Below are 24,909 nucleotides of genomic sequence, written 5' to 3'. Positions count from 1 at the left end.
ATATGATGTCTGTTTTGCAATGGCTCTCTCCATTCAAGGACCCCTAAATTTCCACCACTAACACAAACCACTAACACAAATATTAAATGCCATTGATAATGAATGGCAAGCCACTTTTGACAGGATGAAACATTTTGGACTTAATTTCTTTGTAGGCATTTTGAAAAGCATTTTGTACTTTTTACTTTTTACTTAGTTTGCTATGTACAGTGGGTTAGGGTTAGGGACAGGGTTAGTAATGCGGAATGTAACAAAAACAAATCAACATGTGTTTGAACAGTTTGACATCTTAAAAATGTCCACAGAGTCTGCAGCTCTCAAGAGCCGTGGGGGAAGGGCATTCCACATGTCCACAGGTGAATACACACACGTGCGAATGCATGCACGCACACACCAACAGCAAAAGATAACTGAACAGACTCTTAGGTCATCAGTGACTCATCACAGATCCTCTTGAGGGTTCTATGATTGTATTACTTGAGAAAGTCACCTGAGAGTTCGCTTAATACAAAATCAATACCTGATCCAAAAGCTATCAGCCATGAGAGACAGAGATCGATGCTTTTTTTCTGTCTCCAAGGAGGACAAGAGAGCGGACAATAAAACAGCCAATCAATAATGGTCAGAAGAGACGGACAGAAATGTGTAGGGAATGACAGAGAGACAAATATGTAGAGAGACAGAATGAAGACAGAAACGTGCGTCTATGCCGTCAGAAAGAGACAGAAATCCACAAATGGCAAGAAACCACTCCATTCCCTGTTGAAAAGCATTGTCAGAATTCACCCTCATGGGTAGAATTAAACTTTGGTGTGACCGTGCCCTACAGTAGCATAGTATTTTTATATGGCAGTATTGCTGCTTCTGTTCAAGTAAAAAGACTTCTTCTACCACTGAGAAAGTCACACTTTTCCGCCCCTTCAGACCATGACTCAGCCATGCATATCACGCATAAGTGAACACTCTAGAAGAGCCGAGACGGCCCTCTGATGTGAAGCGTACTCAGACATGCAGACCACCTCGAGCACGCTTCGCTTCTAGTCCACGTTGTGGTTCGACCGGTCTTGGCACCGGGGAAGATTTTTATATCCCTTCCTTACTAAAATGTAATATTTTATTTATGCTAGGCCAGTGTTTTGATCTTTCTCGGTAGAGTTTGTAAGGATTCTTAACTGCTTGTTCCTTGTCTCGTTCTTTTTTCTAGTTACATTTTGCTGCACTGCTATTTGAACAAAAGTTAAGAATTAATTGGACAGTAAATATAAATGACTTAAATTTAGAGGGCAGTGTTTTATTTCTCACTGATTCTGAAGACAATAAGAAAATAGGAGATATGGATTAAACAGTGTGCAAAAACATCACTGCTCTGAGGCTCTCTCTCACTCTCTCTAGCAATCCATATTCCCGCTCACCGAGAATGGCAGCCCATTCCCATTTCCGACACGCCGTGGCACACAACAGAACCACTAGCGGTGTGCACACAGTACACAGAAAAAAACCCAAACAACACTCTCGCTCTGTGCCTGTCAGCCAAAACAGTGGAAGATATATTTCCAAGGGGCGGTTACAAACAGATTCCAAGTCTCTCTTTGAATAGTGCATGGGCTCTATTGGTCACCCACAACTCTGGGGTGAGCGAAATGTAATTCAAACTGAGGAGTGCCAGACCAATCTCCCCAGGGACTTTTTTTTTATTCCTGTGGCAGATTCGTCTGGTTTCCAGGCTAGCAGAAACACACACTCTCTCACTTTCTCGCACGCACACACGCGCACACACACACACACACACACACACACACACACACACACACACACACACACACACACACACACACACACACACACACACACACACACACACACACACACACACACACACACACACACACACACACACACACACACACACACACACACACACACACACACACACAGACACAGAGTTTGAAATAAATCAGTGAAATAAATCAGTTGGAAACGCCACTGACACGCTAGCATCTGCCATGCGGGGGTGGATGATATGCTTGGCATGCACCGCGACATTAACCGAGGGGGCGGCTGGAAAATAATTAGTGATGGGCAAGTTGAAGACATTTCCTCAGATGAGACGGCTACTTTTCTGGGGACCCCCAGGGGTCATTGTTCCTCATGCTAAATGATTCATAGTTAGGAACTAGGGGTGTTTACGATATACGGTAGCAACTGCGTAGAAAAATATATTTCAATTTCCAGAATCGAAGTATACCGAAATTTAAACAGCAACATATCGTTTGACTTTGTATCGTATCGTATCGTTTTTACAAGGCAAATAATCGATTGCATCAATACCAAGGACTTGGTGTGTTGTATTTAGCAATTTTAAGAAGAAAAATTGCTAATTACTTTTCCCTTCAATATCACTGGTACGAGTTTGTCCATGTGTTCAAATGTGTCCATTTATTTGCCAGAGAATCACTGTGTTTACTTATTTATATCCATATTCATACATTCTTCCCTTAGAAAATCTGACATGTTTCACACAGATTTTATTTCTTTGCTAAATAGTTACTGTATCGATATTAAAATGTTTCGTTACACCCCTATTAGGAACCCTTACAGGTCAGTAAGGTATAGCTGCATAGCTGGTACCATATGAGCAATAGTAAGGACCCTATCGTTGAAAATGTGTCATGTGAAGTGGTCTTTTAAGGATCTGTAACTCAGAGAGTGTACAAGTGTGGCCTAATACATGAACTGGGGATCCTTGAAATGAAAAATGTTTGCGAACCACAAAGTCCAAGAATTCTTTTCAAGTGTTTCTACTGGTCAGCCAAATTAGACATCGGCAAATAATAAAAAAATATAAAATAAAGCAGCATCGACTTTCGACCTTTTAAATGAAATGTTTTCAAACTGCAGCAAACAAAACAAAAAAGGATTATGTAATATGGTATAATATTACTGTTTTGGCAGAGTAATAATAATAATAAAGCTTTATTTAAATAGCACCTTTCAAGAACAAGGTCACAAAGTGCTTAACAACAAAGAGAACACAATAAATAACACAATAATAATAGCAAAACATTGGATAACAGAAAGTGAGAAATACATCAGAAAACACGTAACATTCACAACGATAAAGAATTAAAAGCAGCTTTATAAAAATGGGTCTTCAGGAGTGATTTAAAACGAGGAACCGAGTCGGCAAGCCTGATCTCCAGGGGCAGGGCATTCCACAGTAAGGGTGCACGGACTGCAAAGGCCCGGTCGCCTAGTTTTTTTTAAACCAGTTTTTATTGTAAGTAGAGCCTTGCCTGAGGATCTCAGCTCGCGGGCAGGCTCAAAAAAGTAATCCTGGTCTCTATACTGCCTCCCCCTGGTCAGCCGAGGCAAAGAAAGGAACTGGAACTGGTTCCTTCCACACGTGTTCCTTCCACACGTTACGTCCTACCGGGGGAAACTCCCCTCCTGACGCGTGATAAGAAAGCGGCCTACTCACTCGTCATGCATTGGAAGCATCATGAGCTCAGTTCGGGGCTCTCCCCAGGTTGGCAGAGGGAGAGTATAGTGGTGCCCAGGATTATAGCTTAGGCAATTGGCACCGGGTGAAAAAATGGGTTACAAAATAGTGGGATAAAATCTTAGATTAAAAGAACGCCTACATAAATAAATAACCACTCCCGATTCCCTCCCACGCAGCATGGCCTGGATTCAAATCCAGTGGTGGAATAAGTCCTCAAATGTTGTAAAAGTATCAATACTGCAATGTAGATGTACTCCGTTACAAGTAGAAGTCTCGTATTCAAAATGTACTCTAGTAAAAGTACAAAAGTATCGGCCTCAAAATGTACTTAAAGTACCAAAAGTAAAATAACGTATTATGCAGAGTGTCTCATTTCAAGTTTTCAAATTAATAAAAATCTTTTGAAAATAGCCGATCTACAAGCTCACAGTGCGTCGCATTAAAAGTACAAGTAAAGTACCACGCTTACTCACACATCCGCCTGGGTGACAGCAGACTGCTGGACGAGCGCTGGTGCTTTGGAATGGGGGGTCAGATCAACATATCCGCCTGGGTGATAGCAGACTGCTGGGGGAGCGCTGGTGCTTTGGCATGGGGGGTAAGATCTTAATTTTCGGGCCTGTTGAGAACTCTAGTTTTTGCCGGCTGCCGGGTGCGGCTGCACTAATAACTTTGGGGCAGGCCCGTCTAGAGTTTAAATGGACAGGTATCAGTCAAAAGGGAGCCATCGCTTGGCTGGCCAATATTGATGACATCAGGGATCTCCATATATGGTCTTAACACGAGGCCTGCCGGGAACATAGGAATTTTAACACGTAGAATCTTGTGGCCTGCCACAAACGGAAAAGCCGTTTTAACAGCGATGTATTCATTAATGCATGTTTTAATACGATCGTATCGAAATCTACCGTCCGTTAGCTTTGTTATGCTTCTGACACAATGGGCGCGGCCATTTTGAAAATGCGCGCGCATCCACTCACATTGCCGGCTCTGTTTTCAGACGGCTTTATCTCACAGAAGCGACATTGCAGAGGACGCTTTGTCCCAGACAAGCGTTTTCAACGGCCTGTAGCAGGCGCTGTGATACTCGCGGTCCACTTTTTCCACCACCGACCGAGAGAACGAGCACCAGCTTCGTCAACACACACGGAATGGTTTCATAGTAAAATGCGATACGGATATTTGGCTCTTCAAAGTAAGTGTCACGCGTGATTAAACCATGGCAATACGCAATCGAGGGATTAATTAATGGCGGCAGGAATTGTGTTAATATTGATGACATCAGGGATCTCCATTCCTTTTTTTTCTATAATTTTTATCCCACGATTTTGTAACCCATTTTTCACCCCTGTGTCAATTATCTAATGTGATCCTGGGCTCTACACAACCTCCGCCAACCTAGTCCCCATATATGGGGGACATGGGGAGAGCAACAGACTTGAACTCATGCTTCCTTCATGCCTGAGTGTCCAAGTTGCTCCTTTACACCTGACAGGGGGGGGTTTCCCTGGTTGGACGTAGCACGTGGAAGGAACACGTTATTCCAACCAGTTCCTTTCCCCTCCATCAGGCGCCCCGGCTGGCCAGGGGGAGGTGGGATCTCCATTCCTGATGATGTCACGTGATGTCATGTGCTCTATCCCTGATGATGTCACGTGATGTCACGTGTCCGACCAACACACTGACGGGAAATGCACGATTCCATAGTTAACTGTCCTTTGTCTATATAGAAGTGTCTATTTGTACGTCTCTAAATGTTTTTGATGAATTGAACATTGTGGACCCTATTGGAAACAAGTGTAATGCTTAATTGGGTCGTCCACTCACAGTTAACAGCCTTTGTATTGAGTTTGTGCTTGAAATGTACTGTAATTCTGCAAACTGTTAATACATTTTTCAATCAATCAATCAAACTGCGACCTTTGGTCGCAAAACAAATACCTTAAAATTGTACTTAAGTAAATGCACATAGTTACTTTCCACCACTGCCCGGATTAAAGTCCAACCTGAGGCTTTGCTGTGTGTATTATGCCCTCTCTCTCCCTGCTGTTCTAGCTCTCCAAATCCAACCCGAGGCTTTGCTGCGTGCATTATCTCCTCTCTCTCCCTGCTGTTCTGGCTGTCCACAGTGCTACCGCCTGCTCACCTCCACCCGCTCCAGAGACCACATCACTCCAGTCCTCTGTGACCTCCACTGGCTCCCCATCAAACACAGAATTGAATTTAAACTACTCCTCACCACCTACAAGTCACTGCACAACCTGGCTCCCCCCTACCTGTCCACCCTCCTCGAGCCACACGCACCCTCAGGTCCAGCGACGCCGGCCTCCTTGTGATCCCCAAGAAGACCAGGCTCAAAACCTGGGGCGACAGGGCCTTCTCTGTGGCCGCCCCTACCCTCTGGGATTCCCTCCCCAAACACATCCAGGCCTCTTCATGGAGCCCATCAGAAGTGTGACCGTGGACGACCATGGACTGCTATCATATTATTACACCACTACACGCGTTACACACACACACACACACACACACACACACACACACACACACACACACACACACACACACACACACACACACACACACACACACACACACACACACACACACACACACACACACACACACACACACACACACACACACACACACACACACCTATAGGCTATGCGTGTGATGTCATCATCATACCGGATGTTATGTGGGAAGAGAGAGAGAGAGAGCGAGAGAGAGAGAGAGGTGGATGAAAGAGACAGAAATAGATCAATGAGAGGCAGTCACTTTCTGATGGAATAATACCAGCGAATAACATCATATACTGGAGAGAGAGAGAGAGAGAGAGAGAGAGAGAGAGAGAGAGAGAGGTGAATTAAAAAGTGAAAGAGACAGCATGTGAAACATTATAAAGAAAGTCAGCTGAAAAAGGCAAGAGGAAAATGTGTGGGAGGATACAGGGTGCAGGAGACGTGGAAAGAAGGGCTCTCACACGTTTACATTTCAGGGACCCCCAAAGCTCTGAGTGTACTACAAATGGAACCAAATGGACAGTGAGGGTCCATTTGTAGCATTTTGTACTATTTTTGGTGAAGAGATTTGAAGGGGAAAAGGACAAACATTTCCTCAAAATTGTACTCGGCTCTTTGAGGTCAATGAGTGTTTTTTCACAAATCTATTACATTTCTTTCCTGTCAATTCCTTGATATAAGAAATAAAACAAAATATATGTATACAGAAAATGGCTTCTTGTATTGATTAACTCACACGAGCAAGATTAAGTCGGTTAATCGTTCTAAATATTAGTTTTGACATATTTTCGGTTCATTGCCCAGCCCTACCATTTGGTTTTTTGATGCATGACCATGCACTGCATTGAAATTACATTAACAAGAACAATAGCAGCTTGGATGCTTGGAGCGTAATAATGTCATATGTCACTGTCCTTTTAGACGAGAACTGCGTTTTCGGGAGGTGAAAACGCAACAGCGTGAAAACACCCTCCAGAGTGGAAACCTTTGAAAACGCTGTTTCCTCTCGTCTCCATGTAAAACGGTAAATCCGCAAAACTTGTGGCTCACGTCGGCTCACAACGCATATGTTAATGTTACAGTTACATTACATTGGTTCTCGTGTAAAGGATCAATAAAAAATGAGAACGCAACAGGACTTTACCGTTTTCTCTGGAGACCGTCACCGTCTAAAAGTGTCACCAGGTACTGCAGAAATCAGGAAAAGGGGGTATTGCAACCAATTCATTTTCAGTGGAAACTGATATTGAACTGGTTCAATATTTGGCGGGGAAACGAACCGGTTCAACCCCGGTGGAAAAGGGTCCACTGACACTCAGACCAACAAACAACATGGCAATGAACCAGCACACAGAAAGCTGTCAGTCCAGACAGACAGTCTTAAATAGTCTCTGGAGCTCGTTAGCCAACTAGACACGACAGTGGAGTCACACGCAAGTGACTCCACTCTAAGCTATCAGAGTTCACAGGGAGCTCAAGGGGGAAAACACACTGGGCAAAGTCACAACAGGGCACAGCGTACAGCTGGGTCCAGGCCGAGGCCACGATTGTGACACATTCTTCTGCCTACACATACGTCATGTCCTAGTATGAGCGAATAGGCCGAAGGGGATCAATATCACATGATGCCTTTGTTTGACCCAGAATCACGGTAAGTTTCGAATATTTGCCGGTCCCGTTTTCATTTTTCACAAGATCGGTGGTTGTTGCAATTACCTGCACTACAACACTTTTAACAATGTGTTATATTGTATGAACTATGAAAGTGTCTGTATTCATACAGAGTATACGCTTGGAGGAAGGTTTCATGCTAAACACTACAAGTACAACACAGTGATCGAGCTATTCTAAATTCCAAGACTTCATCATCTGGGGAGCCTGAGCGTGCTATTACCACCGCATGTATTAGGTTAAATTGATTTAATGTTCAATTAAAACCTAGTATAAATCATCTGGCGAGCTGATTACAGTTCTTCAAGCAGGTCATCGGCGAATACATACTGTACTGTATCTGTACAACACCCTGCAATGTGCACAAAGCAGATACAGATGATTCCATCATCATGGCTCATCAGCTTGGAATTCCTCTGAGTCCAGTCCACATCTCTGATCAGTCAGGTGGTCTCTGCACGTAGTAAATGGTGCTATTTATATAGCGCTTTTATCCAAAGCGCTTTATATAGATGCATTACATTCACACACACACATTCATACACCATGCAAAGCACCAACCTGCTCATCGGGAGCAATTAGGGGTTCACTTCAGAGTCTTGCTCAAGGACACTTCAACACTAACTCTGGGGGAGCCTGGGCTCAAATCGGGAACCTTGTGGTTGCCAATGCCATCTGGCCGCTCTACTGACCCCTGATCCACTGCCACCCATGGACACATGGACACGCTGGTAAACAAATCCCAGCAGTGCTCTTTGCAGATGGTGAGGTTGCACTGGGTCAGCCCAGTGCAAGGCGTTGTGAGCTTGTAGATTGAAACAGTTTTTGCCCCCGTATTTATCTGTGGAACCGAGTCAAATAAAAAGGGAATGCCTCAACTCCTACATTCCAAGTGGCTTTCAGGGTGAGGGCTCCCCAGGTCACGTGTGATTATGTTGGGGCGGCACCGTCTGAAAAGGTTGAGAACCGTTGTGTAGCAGAGTGGCTCACAGTCACAACCTGATTTAGGCCTGATGGCCTAAAAGTCTAATATCTCCACCGACTCATAGGAATATCCCTTTGGCTTAGTGGTTAAGATGTTGGCTTTCCACGCGGGAGACACATACGTTTTGATTTCTGGATGTTACAATGGTGCCGTGACCCGGATCGGGTTTCCCCGTGGGTTGTTGGGATAAAGTAGACCTTTAAGCAGTTAACCATCACTTCTAAGAGTGTGCACCCTAGCTGTGCTCAAGCAAGGTCACAGAGAGACAGAAAGATTTCTATATAGTGTCTGAAAAAGTAGAGACACGTCAGAATTCTCCAGGATAGACAAGCCTTCTGGCCTGCTTCCAGGGGCGCCCCGATCAACGGACTGATATGAGCGAATCTGATTTGTGATGTAACAGGTCGTATTTGCTTTCATCTATGTCTTTGCTGTTCATATGCATATCACATGACCATTCATTTTGGGATAAGTATCCCGGGCAATCATTAAATATATGATTCCATGACTTATGTTTACAGCCTGTTTATTGGAAATGAAATTAAATGAAATGAAATTAAATGAAATTAAATGATTTACCCAGGGTATCTGGGCTAAGCTCAAGAACTTGTTTCCAGCAAGGCCCTGCTCATAGAACATTTCATCGTAGTGGTTCAATGCCTTGTTCAAGGGCACTTCAGCGGTGGTCATTTTAACGTGTCGGACCGCTGATTCGAACTGGCGACCTTCCGGTATCAAGACCGATCCGCAATCCGTTCGGCCACCGCTATCTGATAACTCTCGAACAGTATTAACGCATTAGGGTGGAGGTCAAAAGGGGGGTGAGTGTAGCAGAGTGGCTCACAACCTCAGCATGCATGATGGCCTAAAAGTCCAATATCTCCCTCGAGTCATATGGATATCCCTTTGGATTAGTGGTTAAGATGTTGGCTTTCCACTCGATTCCTGAGTGTTGCAATTGCAGTAAATCATGGAGTTGTATGTCCCCGACAGCTCCTGCTGTCCCATTCTTGGCTGTTTGGCAGTTGCTATTTGATAGCTGCAGCATATACAGTAGACTAGATGTGAAATGTGAGATTTCAATATTGTAATTGGAAACATGTTTATTTGATTGATGAATGGACTAAAAACTACAGTTTACAGAGAGGAGCCTCCCCCCTCCTCCCCCATGTGAGGACATCGTCAGCAGTATTTTAGATACTGACACGGACGTGTTGTTTTGTGTGTTCCTGCAATGCGGTTACTGAACGGCAGACTGGTTATCTGGGATCAGATTACATTCACTGATCTAATAGGCAAGTTGTTCTCGCTCATTCGCACGAAAACAGTACTGCAGGATCAAAGACTTCAGGGATGATCAGAGGCGGAATTTCAGAAAGAAATAGCGGGTGGCAAGTTAAGCCCCCACTTCCAAAATAAAGAAAATAGTGGATCTACAAGCTCTCGTTGAGAGCTTGCAAAAAACTATTTTTGCTAATTGCTTGGGGGCGAAAGGAGAAAATGTTCGCCTATATAATGACATTCCCAAAATGTCATCAAGGACTTTCACCAAGGAAAGATATGAGTTAAAAATGTTCACTGTGAAATAATATATATTAAAAGATTTTGCACACGTTTTCACAATAAAAAAAAAAAAAAGCAAATCTACAAGCTCATACTGCGGAATATCTGCTGCACTATATCTGCTATTTTTCAACAGCTAAAGTTTAACATAATGGTTAAAGTGGTTAAAAGCTATAAGGTGACACAGATGCATACTCAAGGTCTAAATGGGCTTATAAACACTGAACATCTCCGTCAGCATCACCAGATGAACTGTCCCCTCAGTCCTGTGTACACTACGAGTATGTCCTCACACATACACACCGTATGAACTGTCCCCCCTCAGTCCTGTGTACACTACGAGTATATGTCCTCACATATACACACCGTATGAACTGTCCCCCCTCAGTCCTGTGTACACTACGAGTATATGTCCTCACACATACACCCGTATGAACTGTCCCCTCTCAGTCCTGTGTACACTACGAGTATATGTCCTCACACATACACACCGTATCGCTGTAGATGAACTGTCCCCTCTCAGTCCTGTGTACACTACGAGTATATGTCCTCACACATACACACCGTATGAACTGTCCTCTCAGTCCTGTGTACACTACGAGTATATGTCCTCACATATACACACCGTATGAACTGTCCCCCCTCAGTCCTGTGTACACTACGAGTATATGTCCTCACATATACACACCATATGAACTGTCCCCCCTCAGTCCTGTGTACACTACGAGTATGTCCTCACACATACACACCGTATCGCTGTGACACCTCTGTCCCTTTGGCATCATCACTGCATACTGCACGTTCTTAGTGGAACGACAACACACTCCACTTACATGGATTTATCTCTGCTGTAGGCTTATGATAGACAGATACATGTAAATGGATGGATGGACGGACAGACAGACAGACAGACAGACAGACAGACAGACAGACAGACAGACAGACAGACAGACAGACAGACAGACAGACAGACAGACAGACAGACAGACAGACAGACAGACAGACAGACAGACAGACAGACAGACAGACAGACAGACAGACAGACAGACAGAGGTGGGAGGATGACAGATGATTGATGGAGTAATAACTTTTAATAACATCAGAGACTGGAGAGAGAGAGAGAGAGAGAGAGAGAGAGAGAGAGATAGACAGACAGACATGGAGAGAGAGACATGCAGAGAGAGATTTGAACATTTTCATATGAACTGTACACCCCAAATACACCCACAAAAAAATCCACTTTTTGGACACACGCACTCGCACACGCACGCACGCACGCACGCACGCACGCACGCACGCACGCACGCACGCCAAATAAATAAGATCTTCAAGTGTACTACGTTGGTTCCATTTATAGAAGCCGGAGTGCAATCGATTTATTGATCATAAAAAATGCATGCAGCCCAATCGTCTGCTGAATCAGGCAGTGGTTGGGGGGGGTCATCCCATTCCCAGATGACAGTGTAACACCTTTTTAATACCTCAAAAAGAAAGTACAGAAATAAATAGGGGTTGCAAAAAAATAAGTTACAACATAAGCCCACACACTAAAACAGTGAAAATAGTGGATCTTTGCTTGGGTGCGAAAAGAGTTTGAAAGTGTTCGCTATGACATTCCCAAAATAGGGATGCCTATATAGGAATTAGGAACGCATCTCCCCATATAGGCCACGCCCATTTGAGTCTAGAAAGATTTTCGACCATTTAGAATCTGTTTCAAAACACAATTTTTAGATGCGCATTGTGTGACAGTGTCTATAAACATATGTATGGTACATTCTGTAACTCGTATCTACTATTTATCATTCTCTTTGATTGATGGACCCCCCCCCCCTTCCCCTCTTTCCTTTTCTCTCTTTTTCCTTTCATGTCCTTTGACTGAATTACTCGCTCAGATGTTGTCCTTCATGTTTACATTTCTTCACTTTATTATTATTATTTTATTTTAAATGTGTTACTTTTAATGTTCCTGCTGTCTCTTTGGGGAGACAATGTGAATTTATATTGAGAACCTATAATGATGCTATGCTGTGCTTGTGTATAAAATGTATTGTTTACCCCGACAATGACAATAAAAACAATACGTTGCAAAAAAAGAAAATTGCTCTTCCACCTACAGATTGTCGAAATACCTACAGTAAATACCAAAAAAAAGTTAAGAAAAATACCATTATTGCATCAAAGGTAAGGAAGGTAATACCGTAATCATTGACTCAACAAACTATACTATATAAAAACTGGTCAAATTTACAGAAATATCAAATAATATAAGAGGCAAAAAGAGCTTGCAGATCGGCTATTTCCATTTTTATGTTTGGAATTTTTGTAATAAGAATATTCATAATAAGAATATTCGAATATATTCAATATTCGGGCCAATTTTTAAGACAAATATTCTGAGGAATGTTAACAGTCGCTGTGTGAGGAAAACATTCATAGTAATGTGTCAGGGTTAAGTAGCGATCCACAAGAATAGATCTTCATAATGTAGCACACACACACACGCACACACTTTTGCATGCACATAAATGCACACACGCACACATTCGCATGCATGTCCTCTCTGCATGCCATGTGTGAATCCCTCAAGGACGATCAATTATTGAATGAACCAACCAGAGCCTGTGTGTGTGCGTGAGTGTGTGTTGTGTCACTTGTGTGCGACGTGTGTTTTTGTGTGTGTGTGATGTGTATTTGCGTGCGTGACGTGTGTGTTTGCGTGTGTGTGTGTGTGTGTGTGTGTGTGCATGTGACGTGTGTTTGCGTGTGTGACGTGTGTGTGTGTGTGTGTGACGTGTTTGCGTGTGTGTGTGCGCGCGCGTGCGCGTACGTGTGTGACAGCATCACGCCTATTTTCTCCTGGCACGTGTGTAGTTACCATGACAACCTGGCCTCCCCTAGATAGGAGTTTCATCAGGAGAGAGAGAAAGAGAGAGAGATAAAAAATCCCTTGCCTCTTCCTCTCCTTTAGCTTAGTTTCTCATTGATCGATCTACTCTATCTCTTCTCTCATCTTCTTTTCCTCATCTCTCTCTCATAGTTATCCTGAGATTATTCCATCTCCACCTCTCTCTCTCTTCTTCCTCTAATGACACACACACACACACACACACACACACACACACACACACACACACACACACACACACACACACACACACACACACACACACACACACACACACACACACACACACACACACACACACACACACACACACACACACACACACACACACACACACACCTCATGTTTTATTCAGTCAGGTGACTGGGGTGTCTGATTTCCTGTTGGCAGCAGCCATCTTGGATGAGGGCACGGTGGTGTCTATGCAAGAGAGAGAGAGAGTTCACATACAAGCAATGTTTCACGCACACAAGGAAGGACGCATGCACACGCACGAGTGCACACATTCACACATGTGTAACCCTAACCCTAGGGCCGGCCCTATCTGGGCCCTCATCAAACCCTGCACACTCAAGACACTACCGCCGCTGCCACCCATAGATCTCCATGGAGCTGACCTGTTCTGACATTCCATATGTTGATTGTTAATCTGACCTCATCAAACCCTGTACACTCAAGACACGCTCCATATATGGCCAGACCTCATCAAACCCTGTACACTCAATACACTGCCCCGCTGCCACCCTTAGATCTCCATATATGGAGCTGACCTGTCCTGACATTCCATATGTTGATCTGACCTCATCAAACCCTGTAGACTCAAGACATGCTCCATACAGTATGGCCAGTACAGAATTCATTCCATATGTTGATCTGACCCCCCCATGCCATAGCGCCAGCCCAGCAGTCACCCAGGCGGATGCGTGCATGGCACGCAACCTATACTATAGGCCGCCTCTCGCCCTCAGGGCGTCTTGCTGGTTTGAAACCTTTTACTTTATATAGATTTTGATTATTATTAGAAAACATGCATAAACCACTTTATCCCGTGGCTAATTGACAGCTGATCTGAGCTATTTTCAAAAGATTTTTTGATACATTTTGAACTTGAAAGGGGATATTCTGCATAATGAACACTTTTACCTTTGGTACCCAAGGTATATTTTGATACCAATCCTTTTACCTTTGTAACCAGTGGTGTAAAGTAACTAAGGAAATACATTTACTCACTTTTGAGGATTGTTTTTACTTTACTGGAGTATTTCCAATTTTCAATAGCCTACATTTGTAGGTACAAAAGTACAATATTTGCCTCTGAGATGTAGTGAAGTAAATAGTAAATACTATTTACTTCACTACATCTCAGAGGCAAATATTGTACTTTTACTCCACTACAATTATTTGAAAGCTTTAGTTACTAGTTTATTTTTAGATTTAGATTATTATTATAAAACTTACATTAACCAGTGACTTTACTTCAGCCCTATAAAGACTTTGGCTATTTGAAAATAAAGCCAATCTACAAGCTCACAAAGATGTTTAGAGATGTTATACATTTTAAAACTAAAACTTAAATGGAACATTCTGCATAATGAGTACTTTCTACTTTCGGTACTTTAAACACATTTTTGTACCAATACTTTTGTACTTGTACAATACTTTTGTACTTGTACAATACTTATTATTATGGACTTTTACTTGTAACAGAGTAATTCTACATTGCAGTATTGATGCTTTTTTAAGTGAAGAAATGTTGTGTGTTTTCCACCACTGCCTCGACCCCAAACACTGACCAGAGCCATAGAGTAAGACAGAACTATTTATAATAATTTATAATAATAATTTATTTATTTATAATTCACTTCATGGGGCCAGGCTCTTCTATATAGACTTCTATTGAAAAGGGACAACAGGAACTTTACGGAATGCATTGGAGTCTATGGGCTCGCGCGAGTACATGAACCACGTGACCGGGCTGTTTTCTGCCCCCTCAATGTCGTAACTCTGTCTGATTCTATGGCTCTGACACTGACAGATGACTCGTAGCAGACATGACAGTTCTATCACTACAGTGCATCATCGTTTGTTTGATGGATGTGTGTTCATCACCTCCCAGTGCTGTGTAATCTGATGGATGTGTGTTCATCACCTCCCAGTGCTGTGTAATCTGATGGATGTGTGTTCATCACCTCCCAGTGCTGTGTAATCTGATGGATGTGTGTTCATCACCTCCCAGTGCTGTGTAATCTGATGGATGTGTGTTCATCACCTCCCAGTGCTGTGTAATCTGATGGATGTGTGTTCATCACCTCCCAGTGCTGTGTAATCTGATGGATGTGTGTTCATCACCTCCCAGTGCTGTGTAATCTGATGGATGTGTGTTCATCACCTCCCAGTGCTGTGTAATCTGATGGATGTGTGTTAATCACCTCCCAGTGCTGTGTAATCTGATGGATGTGTGTTCATCACCTCGTGTAATCTGCAGAAAAAACTATTCCACCCTCAGCCATCTTCAAATGTTTTTGGTGCGACACAGAGGACGTTTTCAATCACAAAGCTGTGTCCGTTTAAAGCTGTAAAGATGATAGATAAGGTACAATCTGTGTATTGTATATCAATAGTGAAATCAAGAAATGTTGGAAAGATACTCTGTGTGTGTGTGTGTGTGTGTGTGTGTGTGTGTGTGTGTGTGTGTGTGTGTGTGTGTGTGTGTGTGTGTGTGTGTGTGTGTGTGTGTGTGTGTGTGTGTGTGTGTGTGTGTGTGTGTGTGTGTGTACATACATATGTGTGGACAGATGGATTAAAGAAGAGAGCGGCAGTAGTGGCAAAAGTACTCACATATTTTACTTAAATAAAAGCATCAATACTGCAATGTACTGTAGAAGTACTCAGTTACAAGTAAAAGTTTGGAATTCAAAATTTACTACCAAAAGTATTGTGCAGAAGGTCCCATATTCCACAGGTTTTCAAATCTATAAATAAATCTTTAGAAAATAGCAGGTCTACAAGCGTGTTAGCTTGTAGATTGGCTATTTTCAAATGGCTGAAATGTGGTTACTGTATGTTTTGTAATAATAATCAAAATCTACAATCTAAGTAGTTTAGATTTTGATTGTTATTACAAAACTAACTAGTAGTTACATTTTAGATTTTGATTGTTATTACAAAACTAACAAAAGTAAGTAGTAAGTAGCAGTAGGCTAGTAGTAGTAGTAGTACATAGAGAGAGAGAAAGAGAGAGAGTGAGAGAGAGCGAGAGAGCGAGAGAGAGAGAGGCAGAAAGAGAGAGAGAGAGAGAGAGAGAGAGAGAGATTTTTTATTAAAATCCCCTCACTTGTGTTTCTCCTGTTCTCATCTCCTCTCCTCTTATCTCATCCTCTTCACTCCTTCCAGCTCCTCACTTCCTCATCTCACAGGAAGACCTTACATCTCTCTTCCTTGAGCGCGTGCACGCACACGCACACGCACACGCACACGCACAGCTGTGATGTGTCCTACTTTTTAGTCTCTGAGGTGAGTGATGCTGTGCTGCTACAGACTACTCAATATACAATCTCCCTCTCAGCTTTCATAGAAACATAAGTTTTTCAGAAAACTGTATTGGATTTAGAACCGGCCCAAGTTCTTAATGGGGTTTAATGTACACGGGTCATACAGTACAATGCTCATAGCATGCTTTGAGATGCTTGAAGGTTTGCATGGTTCACTTCCTACGGTACTAAATGTTATCCAATTTACAATGTACACACAGTACAGTACAGTAGTGTAAGTGTGCAGTGTGTGTGTCATACCGCACACAATGCATAGCAGCACACAGTAACCATGACATAACAGCAGTGGTGGAAAGTAACTAATTACATTCAAATAAGTACTGTACTTAAGTACAATTTTGCGGTAGTACGTTACTTGAGTACATCACATTTTCAGTACTTTTACTTCTACTCCACTACACTATTGTACTTTTAATCCACTACAATTATTTGACAACTTTAGTTACTATAGTTACTCAAGTTTGTAGATTTAGATTATTATTACAAAACATACAGTACATTGACCACTTCAGCCCTATACATTTCGGCCATTTGAATATAGCCGATCTACAAGCTTGTAGATCTGTTATTTTCTAAGTTTCACTGTAAGTGTTGAATTCCAGACTAGGGTAGTTGTATATTTCAGTATTGATACTTTTACTTAAGTAAAACATTTGAGTACTTTTTCCACCCCCTTTCCCCCCCCCCCCCCCCCAAAGCATTCCCATAACCAAATAGAAAGTTAAACAGCCTGCTTTCTGTGTGCCCGAGTGCATCCGAGCCGAGGAAATATGCAAACACACAGTACAGCCATGCAGCCTCAGCGGACACGCCGCAGGACAAGACCAAGTCGGCAGAGAGAACATACTGTTTTTGAAAGCACTTTTTTGTTTTTAAACATGTTACGTATTTTTACTGCTTTGCACTGCATCCACTTTAATGGAATAGCAACAACAGCATGAACATTTTTCTTGTAATTTGGGAAAAGTTCTGGAAGTCAAAACGGCTATTTTTGCAATAAAATAAAATAAGTAGGGCATTCAATTATGAAAAAATATATATAATCTATCTCAAAGTCAAAGTCAAAGTCGTACGATTTGTCACACACGTTACCGCAGTGAAATTTGTTCTCCGCATTTGACCCATCTCTTGGGAGCGGTGAGCCGCAGCCAAGGAGCGGTGAGCTGCAGCCGTGCCGCGCTCGGGAATCCTTTGATTAGTAGATTTTACCCCCCAATCCAACCCTTTGATGCTGAGTGTCAAGCAGGGAGGCATTGGGTCCCATTTTTACAGTCTTTGGTATGACCCGGCCGGGGATCGAACCCCGACCTCCCAGTTTCAGGGTGAACACTCTAACCACAAGGCCACTGGCCTCGGTGAGGCCTTTAGGAGTACAACAGGATAAACCCCTGATGGAGTCTACACGGAATGCTACGAATGGCACTAGGTGTCACATGGACGGACCAATCAGAATGGCACTAGGTGTCACATGGACGGCCCGCATCAGAAATGTGGACCTCTATGGGGACCTACCACGGGTCACAGACAAAGTCAGAGAGAGAAGGATGAGGCTGGCAGGGCACTGCGTCAGGCACCCAGAACTTGAGGCAAGTAAATTGACCCTATGGGAGCCAACCCAGGGCAAAGCCAGGTGGGGAAAGAAGCGTACCACCTATATAGACGTGCTGCAGCGCGACAGCTTGGCTGACAACATTGCAGAGTACTTTCGCACTCTGCTTGCGCAAGTAATAACCAGTAAGACGCCTAAGGGCGAGAAGCCCTAAAGGTCACGTGCACGCATCCGCCTCGTTGCCGGCAGACTGCTGGGCAAGCGCTGGCGCTACTACTACATCTCAGAGGCAAATATTGTACTTTTACTCCGCTACAATTATTTGAAAACTTTAGTTACTAGTTACTTTGAATATTATTACAAAACATACAAGGGTTAATTTAAACACTTCAGCCCTATATTTGGCCATTTGAAAATAGCTGATCTACAAACTCAGTCACGATGCTTGTAGATCTGATATTTTTAAAAGGTATTTTTTTATACATTTGAAAACTTGAAACGGGACATTCTGCATAATGAGCACCTTTACTTTTGGTACATTAGGTACATTTTGATGCCAATACTTTTGTACTTTTACTGAATTCCGGACTTTTACTTTTAACATAGTATTTTTATATTGCAGTATTGCTACTTCTGCCAACGAGCACAGGGATTAGACCACAGTTATACTAGCTGAACCATAACAATGATACCAAATACTCTTGTACTTTTACTCAAGTGAATTCTGAATTCCGGACTTTTACTTAGTATTGGTACTTTTACTTAAGTAAAACATTTGATTTGAGTAGTAGTTTCTCACACCGATATATTTTAGCTTTTCAGCAGTGGGCAAAGGTTTTCTCCACTGTTCTACTACACTGTCTTTTTATTTTATTTTATTCATTTGCACATTGTTGGTGTTGTTCAACCCACCAGAACCAATTATTTGCGGTATGTCCTAGTTAGCCTGGCTAAAGCCAGACGCGCGTGTGATTTGAGTCAGGCTTTTTAGCCAGACTATGTCCTACTGGCAGAAGATAGAGTGTGTGTGTGTGTGTGTGTGTGTGTGTGTGTGTGTGTGTGTGTGTGTGTGTGTGTGTGCGCGCGCGCCTGGCATGCCCATGAATAAAGCATGCAGATAAACTGGATCACACCAAGCCTTAATGGCGAGAGAGACAGACAGACAGACAGACAGACAGACAGACAGACAGACAGACAGACAGACAGACAGACAGACAGACAGACAGACAGACAGACAGACAGACAGACAGACAGACAGACAGACAGACACAGACAGACAGACAGACAGACAGACAGACAGACAGACAGACAGACAGACAGACGAGAAACATGGGAATATAGGCTGATTTGATGCTGTACATGAAATCAATTAAATTAACACTAAGGACTGACGGAAACACACACCCACACTGTTTGCTTTTCTAGCCGTCTGTCTGCGTGCGTGTATGCCGGCGTGCGTGCGTACATGCGTGTGCTTGTCTATAATCCAGCCAGCTGCACAGAAGAATTTAGCATTGCATCATTTATCATTTATTTACGCTCTCTTCCAGAGGGACTTGCCAGATGATAGTAAACAGTAAACAACCAATGACAGGGTGAGTGCTTGTGGAACGACAATGCCACTAAAACAAGCTGTGCTACAAAGCACCAGGGAAGAGAAACGGTGTATTTTTATGGAGCCTCTCTTCTAGGTGCATTAAAAAAACCCATTTAGACTTGGAACTGAGACTAATTTTAAACTTTAACTGTTGAAAAATAACAGATCTATGAGCTCATAGTGTGGCACCAAGTGCGGAGCTACGAGCTAGCTTGTAGATCTGCTATTTTTGAAAAATCGTGAAAATGACGCAAATCTTTCACAGGAACGTTTTTGAAACTCAAATCTTTGCTTCATGGGGCGGTCCCTGGTACAAAACATTTTCAGATGGTGGTAGGCGGCCGAATACATATCATCAGCAAATAAATAAATATACCTTAAATAAAATGTTCATGCTTACATGGAATGAATAGAGGCAGAGCCCTGCGTGCGTGTGCGTGTGCATGCTCGTTACTGGGGGAACACTTTGAGTCATAGGGCAATTTTCAAGGAGCCCCCCCCCCCCTTCCCTTGTGTGCTGATTGAAGTGAGTCGCTTTCGATGATTTGCCCGTGGGTGTTACAAATAAAAGTGTTCCTACAAAAAAAGTTGTTGTCATGACTACTCCTTCATATCAGAAACCCAACGCTGATGAACACATTCATATCGTCTTCCTCTGTCTCTCTGCATTTTCACCAACCAATATTCAAAAGGGCTTTATCTGTCGCGTCATCATTATTAGCCTACTTTATGCGAGACTGTGCTAGTGTTGACGACTAAAACAAAAAATGTTCGCAGAGTATACCTTTTTTTCACAGAGGAAAACGAAATAAATACTAAATGAAAAGCTATGTCGTCTAAAACTAAGACTAAATATATTGACAGTTTCGTCAAAAAATAACTAGACTGAAATGTTAGGGAGGGACTAGTGGAGAAGAGATCCAGTAAAACTAAAAGACAAGTCATTTTATGCTTGGTTGCATTCTGAAAATAGCCGATCTACAAGCTCGCAATGTGTCCCGACTCCTGACTGAGTCCGAGCCAGTGTTTGGGAAATAAAGCATGTTTGGCTGAAACGCTGATGCAGCAGACTGCTACATCTCTGTGTCAACATGGACACAACTTATAGATTTAATAATAACCTGAGCTTGCCTCAGTTTTTGCGCTGATTCCACACTCCCTCTCACTTTCGCTAGTAAATCTCTCTCTCTCTCTCTCTCTCTCTCTGAGCGATGCCTCCACTCCATTACGCAGCTATGTGTGTCCGTATGCGTACGTGTATGTGTACGTCGTACGTGTCCGAGCACAGAAACCTGCAACACGGTAACTCTGACTTCTCAACCGTTTCGGACAAGGGGTGGCTCGCCGGAACTGGGCCGCCCCCCTGGGCACGTTAGTGGGGGACTCGATGTTGCCGGGACCCCCCACAGACTCCCACACGGTACAGTTGCCAGATGATAGTAAACAGTAAACAACCAATGACAGGGTGAGTGCTTGTGGAACGACGATGCCACTAAATGCCATTGACAATGAAGGGAAATTTTACGTCATCTTGTCTCCACACGTCTCATATTTGCCATCGACAATCAAAGTAGAAATTAGGTCAAATGTCCACAACAAACATTAAATGCCATTGACAATTAAGGGAAAATGTACGTCATCTTGTCCCCGCCCGTCTCAATATTTGCCATTGACAATGAACGGAGAATTGACATTGACATTGAAGGGAAACTTTACGTCATATGTAAACGAGCAAATCAGCCAACCAATCACAGGCAACAGGCATTCTGATTGGCCAGTATGAGATGATGCATGATGATGTATGAGCTGATAATTCCGCTAAATATGACGTAAATTAAACATAAAAACATGAAACGCCGTTGACATTGAAGGGAAAACTTACGTCATATGTAAACGAGCAAATCGACTAACCAATCACATGTTGGTGGGAGCACTTGGCCAATAAGGGAACACCTTATGTAGGCTACCTTATGTAGCAATGTCAAATGTCCGCTAACATAAATTGATGTACGATGACAAGCGCGCCCCTCATTTCACACGGGTGTGATTTTTTCTAGTCTAGTCTATTGTTAAAATTATATTTTTGTGCTCATTCAATAATGTCCACACATATTTGTGCGGGACTGCGACGCTCTATAAGGTCAGTGTGATGCAGCCATGCTTTTACCCTGCTGTAGTTTTTAACCTGAATTGGAAAACTACAAAATCAGCCTAGGGTTTCATGTCAAGTACAGTACCTGAATAAATATACTTACTTTCCACCCCTGCCCATACTCAATGTTGATCAACGCATTGCACCTGTAGTGTACACACAATCTGAGCAAAGACTCCATTTTATCTGTATGCTCAGAGCACACTGCTAACAAACACATTCGGCAGCATCACATCATACAAATCATTGGTCCTCTCACACCCAAATACTCCCAGGACATCATTAACCACAGACGAGCCATCATCACTCACCTACTGTATAGCACTCACAATAGCAGATGACACTGATCACCTCCTCAATCATCACACTTCACAACAATGCCATCTGGATGCAGATACACATTGCCGCATTAAACCAACTGCCTCACTGACATGTTTAGATATGTGTTGTATTGGATGTCTTTTGGAGATTTATTGTGTTTACCTGCATATTATGTTGTGTCGTTGTATGGGGGGAGAGGGGGGCCTGAAAAGGTTGATAACCACTGGCTTCTGTTTCTTGTGTGTTTCTGTGTTGACCAGGCTGTAAAACCTAACCCCTCTGGGACAATACAGACAATGCAGTCTAATCTAATCTGGGTAGTCCAGGGGCTGAACACATTGTGTGTGGCATCAAAGCAGTCATTCTCTATGTTTATACCATTTCAAGGACCACCAGTTTGATGTAATGCATTAGGCCACAGACCCCTCCATTTGATACCATTGTTAATGTTAAGGAGAGAGACAGACCCTATAAAGACATATTTGTATTAATTTATATTACATTGTATTATCATATTCTATCCTATCCATTCTGCATTCTATTTCCAATTGGGAGTGAAGCCAAAAAAGAAACCATAAAAAAGGTTTTATCATAGGCCTATGTAATAAACTCTCTCTCTCTCTCCCCCCATGTCTGTCTCTCTCTCTCTCTCTCTCTCTCTCTCTCCCCATCTCCATGCACTCTCTTCCACTACAGATAGCAGAATGGGAGGGAGAGAGAGAGAGAGAGAGAGAGAGAGAGAGAGAGAGAGAGAGAGAGAGAGAGAGAGAGAGAGAGAGAGAGAGAGACATGGGGAGAGAGAGAGAGAGAGAGAGAGAGAGAGAGAGAGAGAGGGTGTAGTGTGTGGATGGATGATGGGAGGAAATCCCAGTTGCGTGTGAAGGCTTCCCCCCTCCTCTGTCAGAGGATCTCTGTACACATAACTACACATCTGCTCAACACAAATCACACATGATGTCACAATTATTCAGCACAAAACCGCCAATTACACCATTCTGAATTCAACACAGAATCATCAATCAAACCCAAATCAACATCGACACAACACAAATCAAATGAACATAAATCACCAGTTTCACATGAATTCAAGTTGAATTGATGTGAAACGACATGGTGATTTTGATTTGTGTTTGATAATTGCAACAATTTCACCCTAAATTCAATTAAAAAACACCCAGCTATACGTTTCTATCAACACCCGCCTTTTTTCCTTCATGACTCGAAAAAACACGTATGTGTCTGATAAAGCTACAATACACAGTAACCTTACTGCTATATGCTACGGTGGAAACGTGAATCGTGGTTAAAACCTAAACAGATAGGGTCGGTGAAAGTCGGTTACATATAATTAAATATTAGGCCCAATTATACAATAGCATAATGTACAGTAATGTATAGAGTGGAGGTATGGCTTGGCTCGGTATCCTCTCTCTCTCGGGTGGTTGCATAATATCATCCCTGAGTCCCTGCATGCCATCATTGACATGATGCTGCTGATGAGAAGATGGATAGCAGGACCAGATAGGCGGGATGAGGGATCGAGGACACAACAATGTCCTAATATGAATTATGTTCCCTTCTCTATGTTAGGACGGTATTAAATATAAACACGTCAATATCCGTGTCCTGGCCGTGATACATGGAAAAACACGAGAACACACACACACACACACACACACACACACACACACACACACAGCAACAGCAGCATGCATTAATAAGAGATGTGTGCGGCTTTATTTACCATCGGTATAGACGTCGTATACCAATATCAGCCACGCGCATCATTAATGCATTGTTCGCCATTCGCACAGAGATAAAACAAATAGCAGTCCCAGTCATCTTACCTGGGTAGCTTTGTGGAACTGCTTTTTCAACCCCGCGACAGACATCTCTGCGTTGTTGTTTTGTTTTTTTTACACCAATAATGAACTCCACCTGCGCGTCAATTAATAAATAACAATAACACTAATATCGGATTACAATACTGACTGGCGTTTGTTAAACATATGCAGTGCGTCCGTTTTGTTTTTCTTTCTCCCCCCTAGTTAGCTGCAGTCTGTTTGGGACTCAGCGGTGTATATGTCGTGAGTGTGCTTGGATTGTGGATGGAATGGTTGTTGCAGCGGATAGGCTGGCTGCCTGCTGCCTGCCTGGGGATCTATTTTCAGGTGGGGGCTGGGTCAGCGCTGCCGGAACGTTTCACCACGTTTCCTGTGACGTAACAACCCCTCCCTCCCCATACCGTCCTGCCCACTCTCTCTCTCTCTCTCTCTCTCTCTCTCTCTCTCTCTCTCTCTCTCTCTCTCTCTCTCTCTCTCTCTCTCTCTCAGCGGGCGTTGTGGTGGTGCTGCTGCAAACGGTCCCGTGACTGATGACTGCACGACGAGATGCACTGTGATTCATTTATACATATACCGACATTAGACAGACAGACAGACAGACAGACTGGTTTCAGGACCATGGATAGCGGCTGACAGTCTGTCACTGGCTCCCCCGTGCGGAAAAAATACATTTACTAAACAGGCGTAAAGACGGAAGAGAAGTCCGGCAGCCGATAGGATTATTTTGTTTAAAGTGGAAAA

At 43.0% G+C, this 24,909-nt stretch overlaps 1 protein-coding gene across 1 annotated transcript in view; it reads right to left on the bottom strand.

Moving 5' to 3' along the window:
• The window catches only part of LOC306913991 (endophilin-A1-like), a 46,782-nt gene extending 22,500 nt beyond the window's left edge, over window positions 1-24,282 (bottom strand). Inside the window, exon 1 of the mRNA XM_079490849.1 lies at window positions 24,172-24,282. Within this exon, the coding sequence (XP_079346975.1) occupies window positions 24,172-24,216 (45 nt within the window). The 5' untranslated portion in view covers window positions 24,217-24,282. The remainder of the gene's footprint in view (window positions 1-24,171) is intronic.
• Window positions 24,283-24,909: the final 627 nt, after the last annotated feature.

Source organism: Electrona antarctica (assembly GCF_951216825.1).
Source record: "Electrona antarctica genome assembly, chromosome: 21".
Classification (NCBI taxonomy): domain Eukaryota; kingdom Metazoa; phylum Chordata; class Actinopteri; order Myctophiformes; family Myctophidae; genus Electrona; species Electrona antarctica.
Note: the sequence above shows the minus strand (reverse complement) of the source record. Positions and strands in the feature narration are given on the sequence as shown.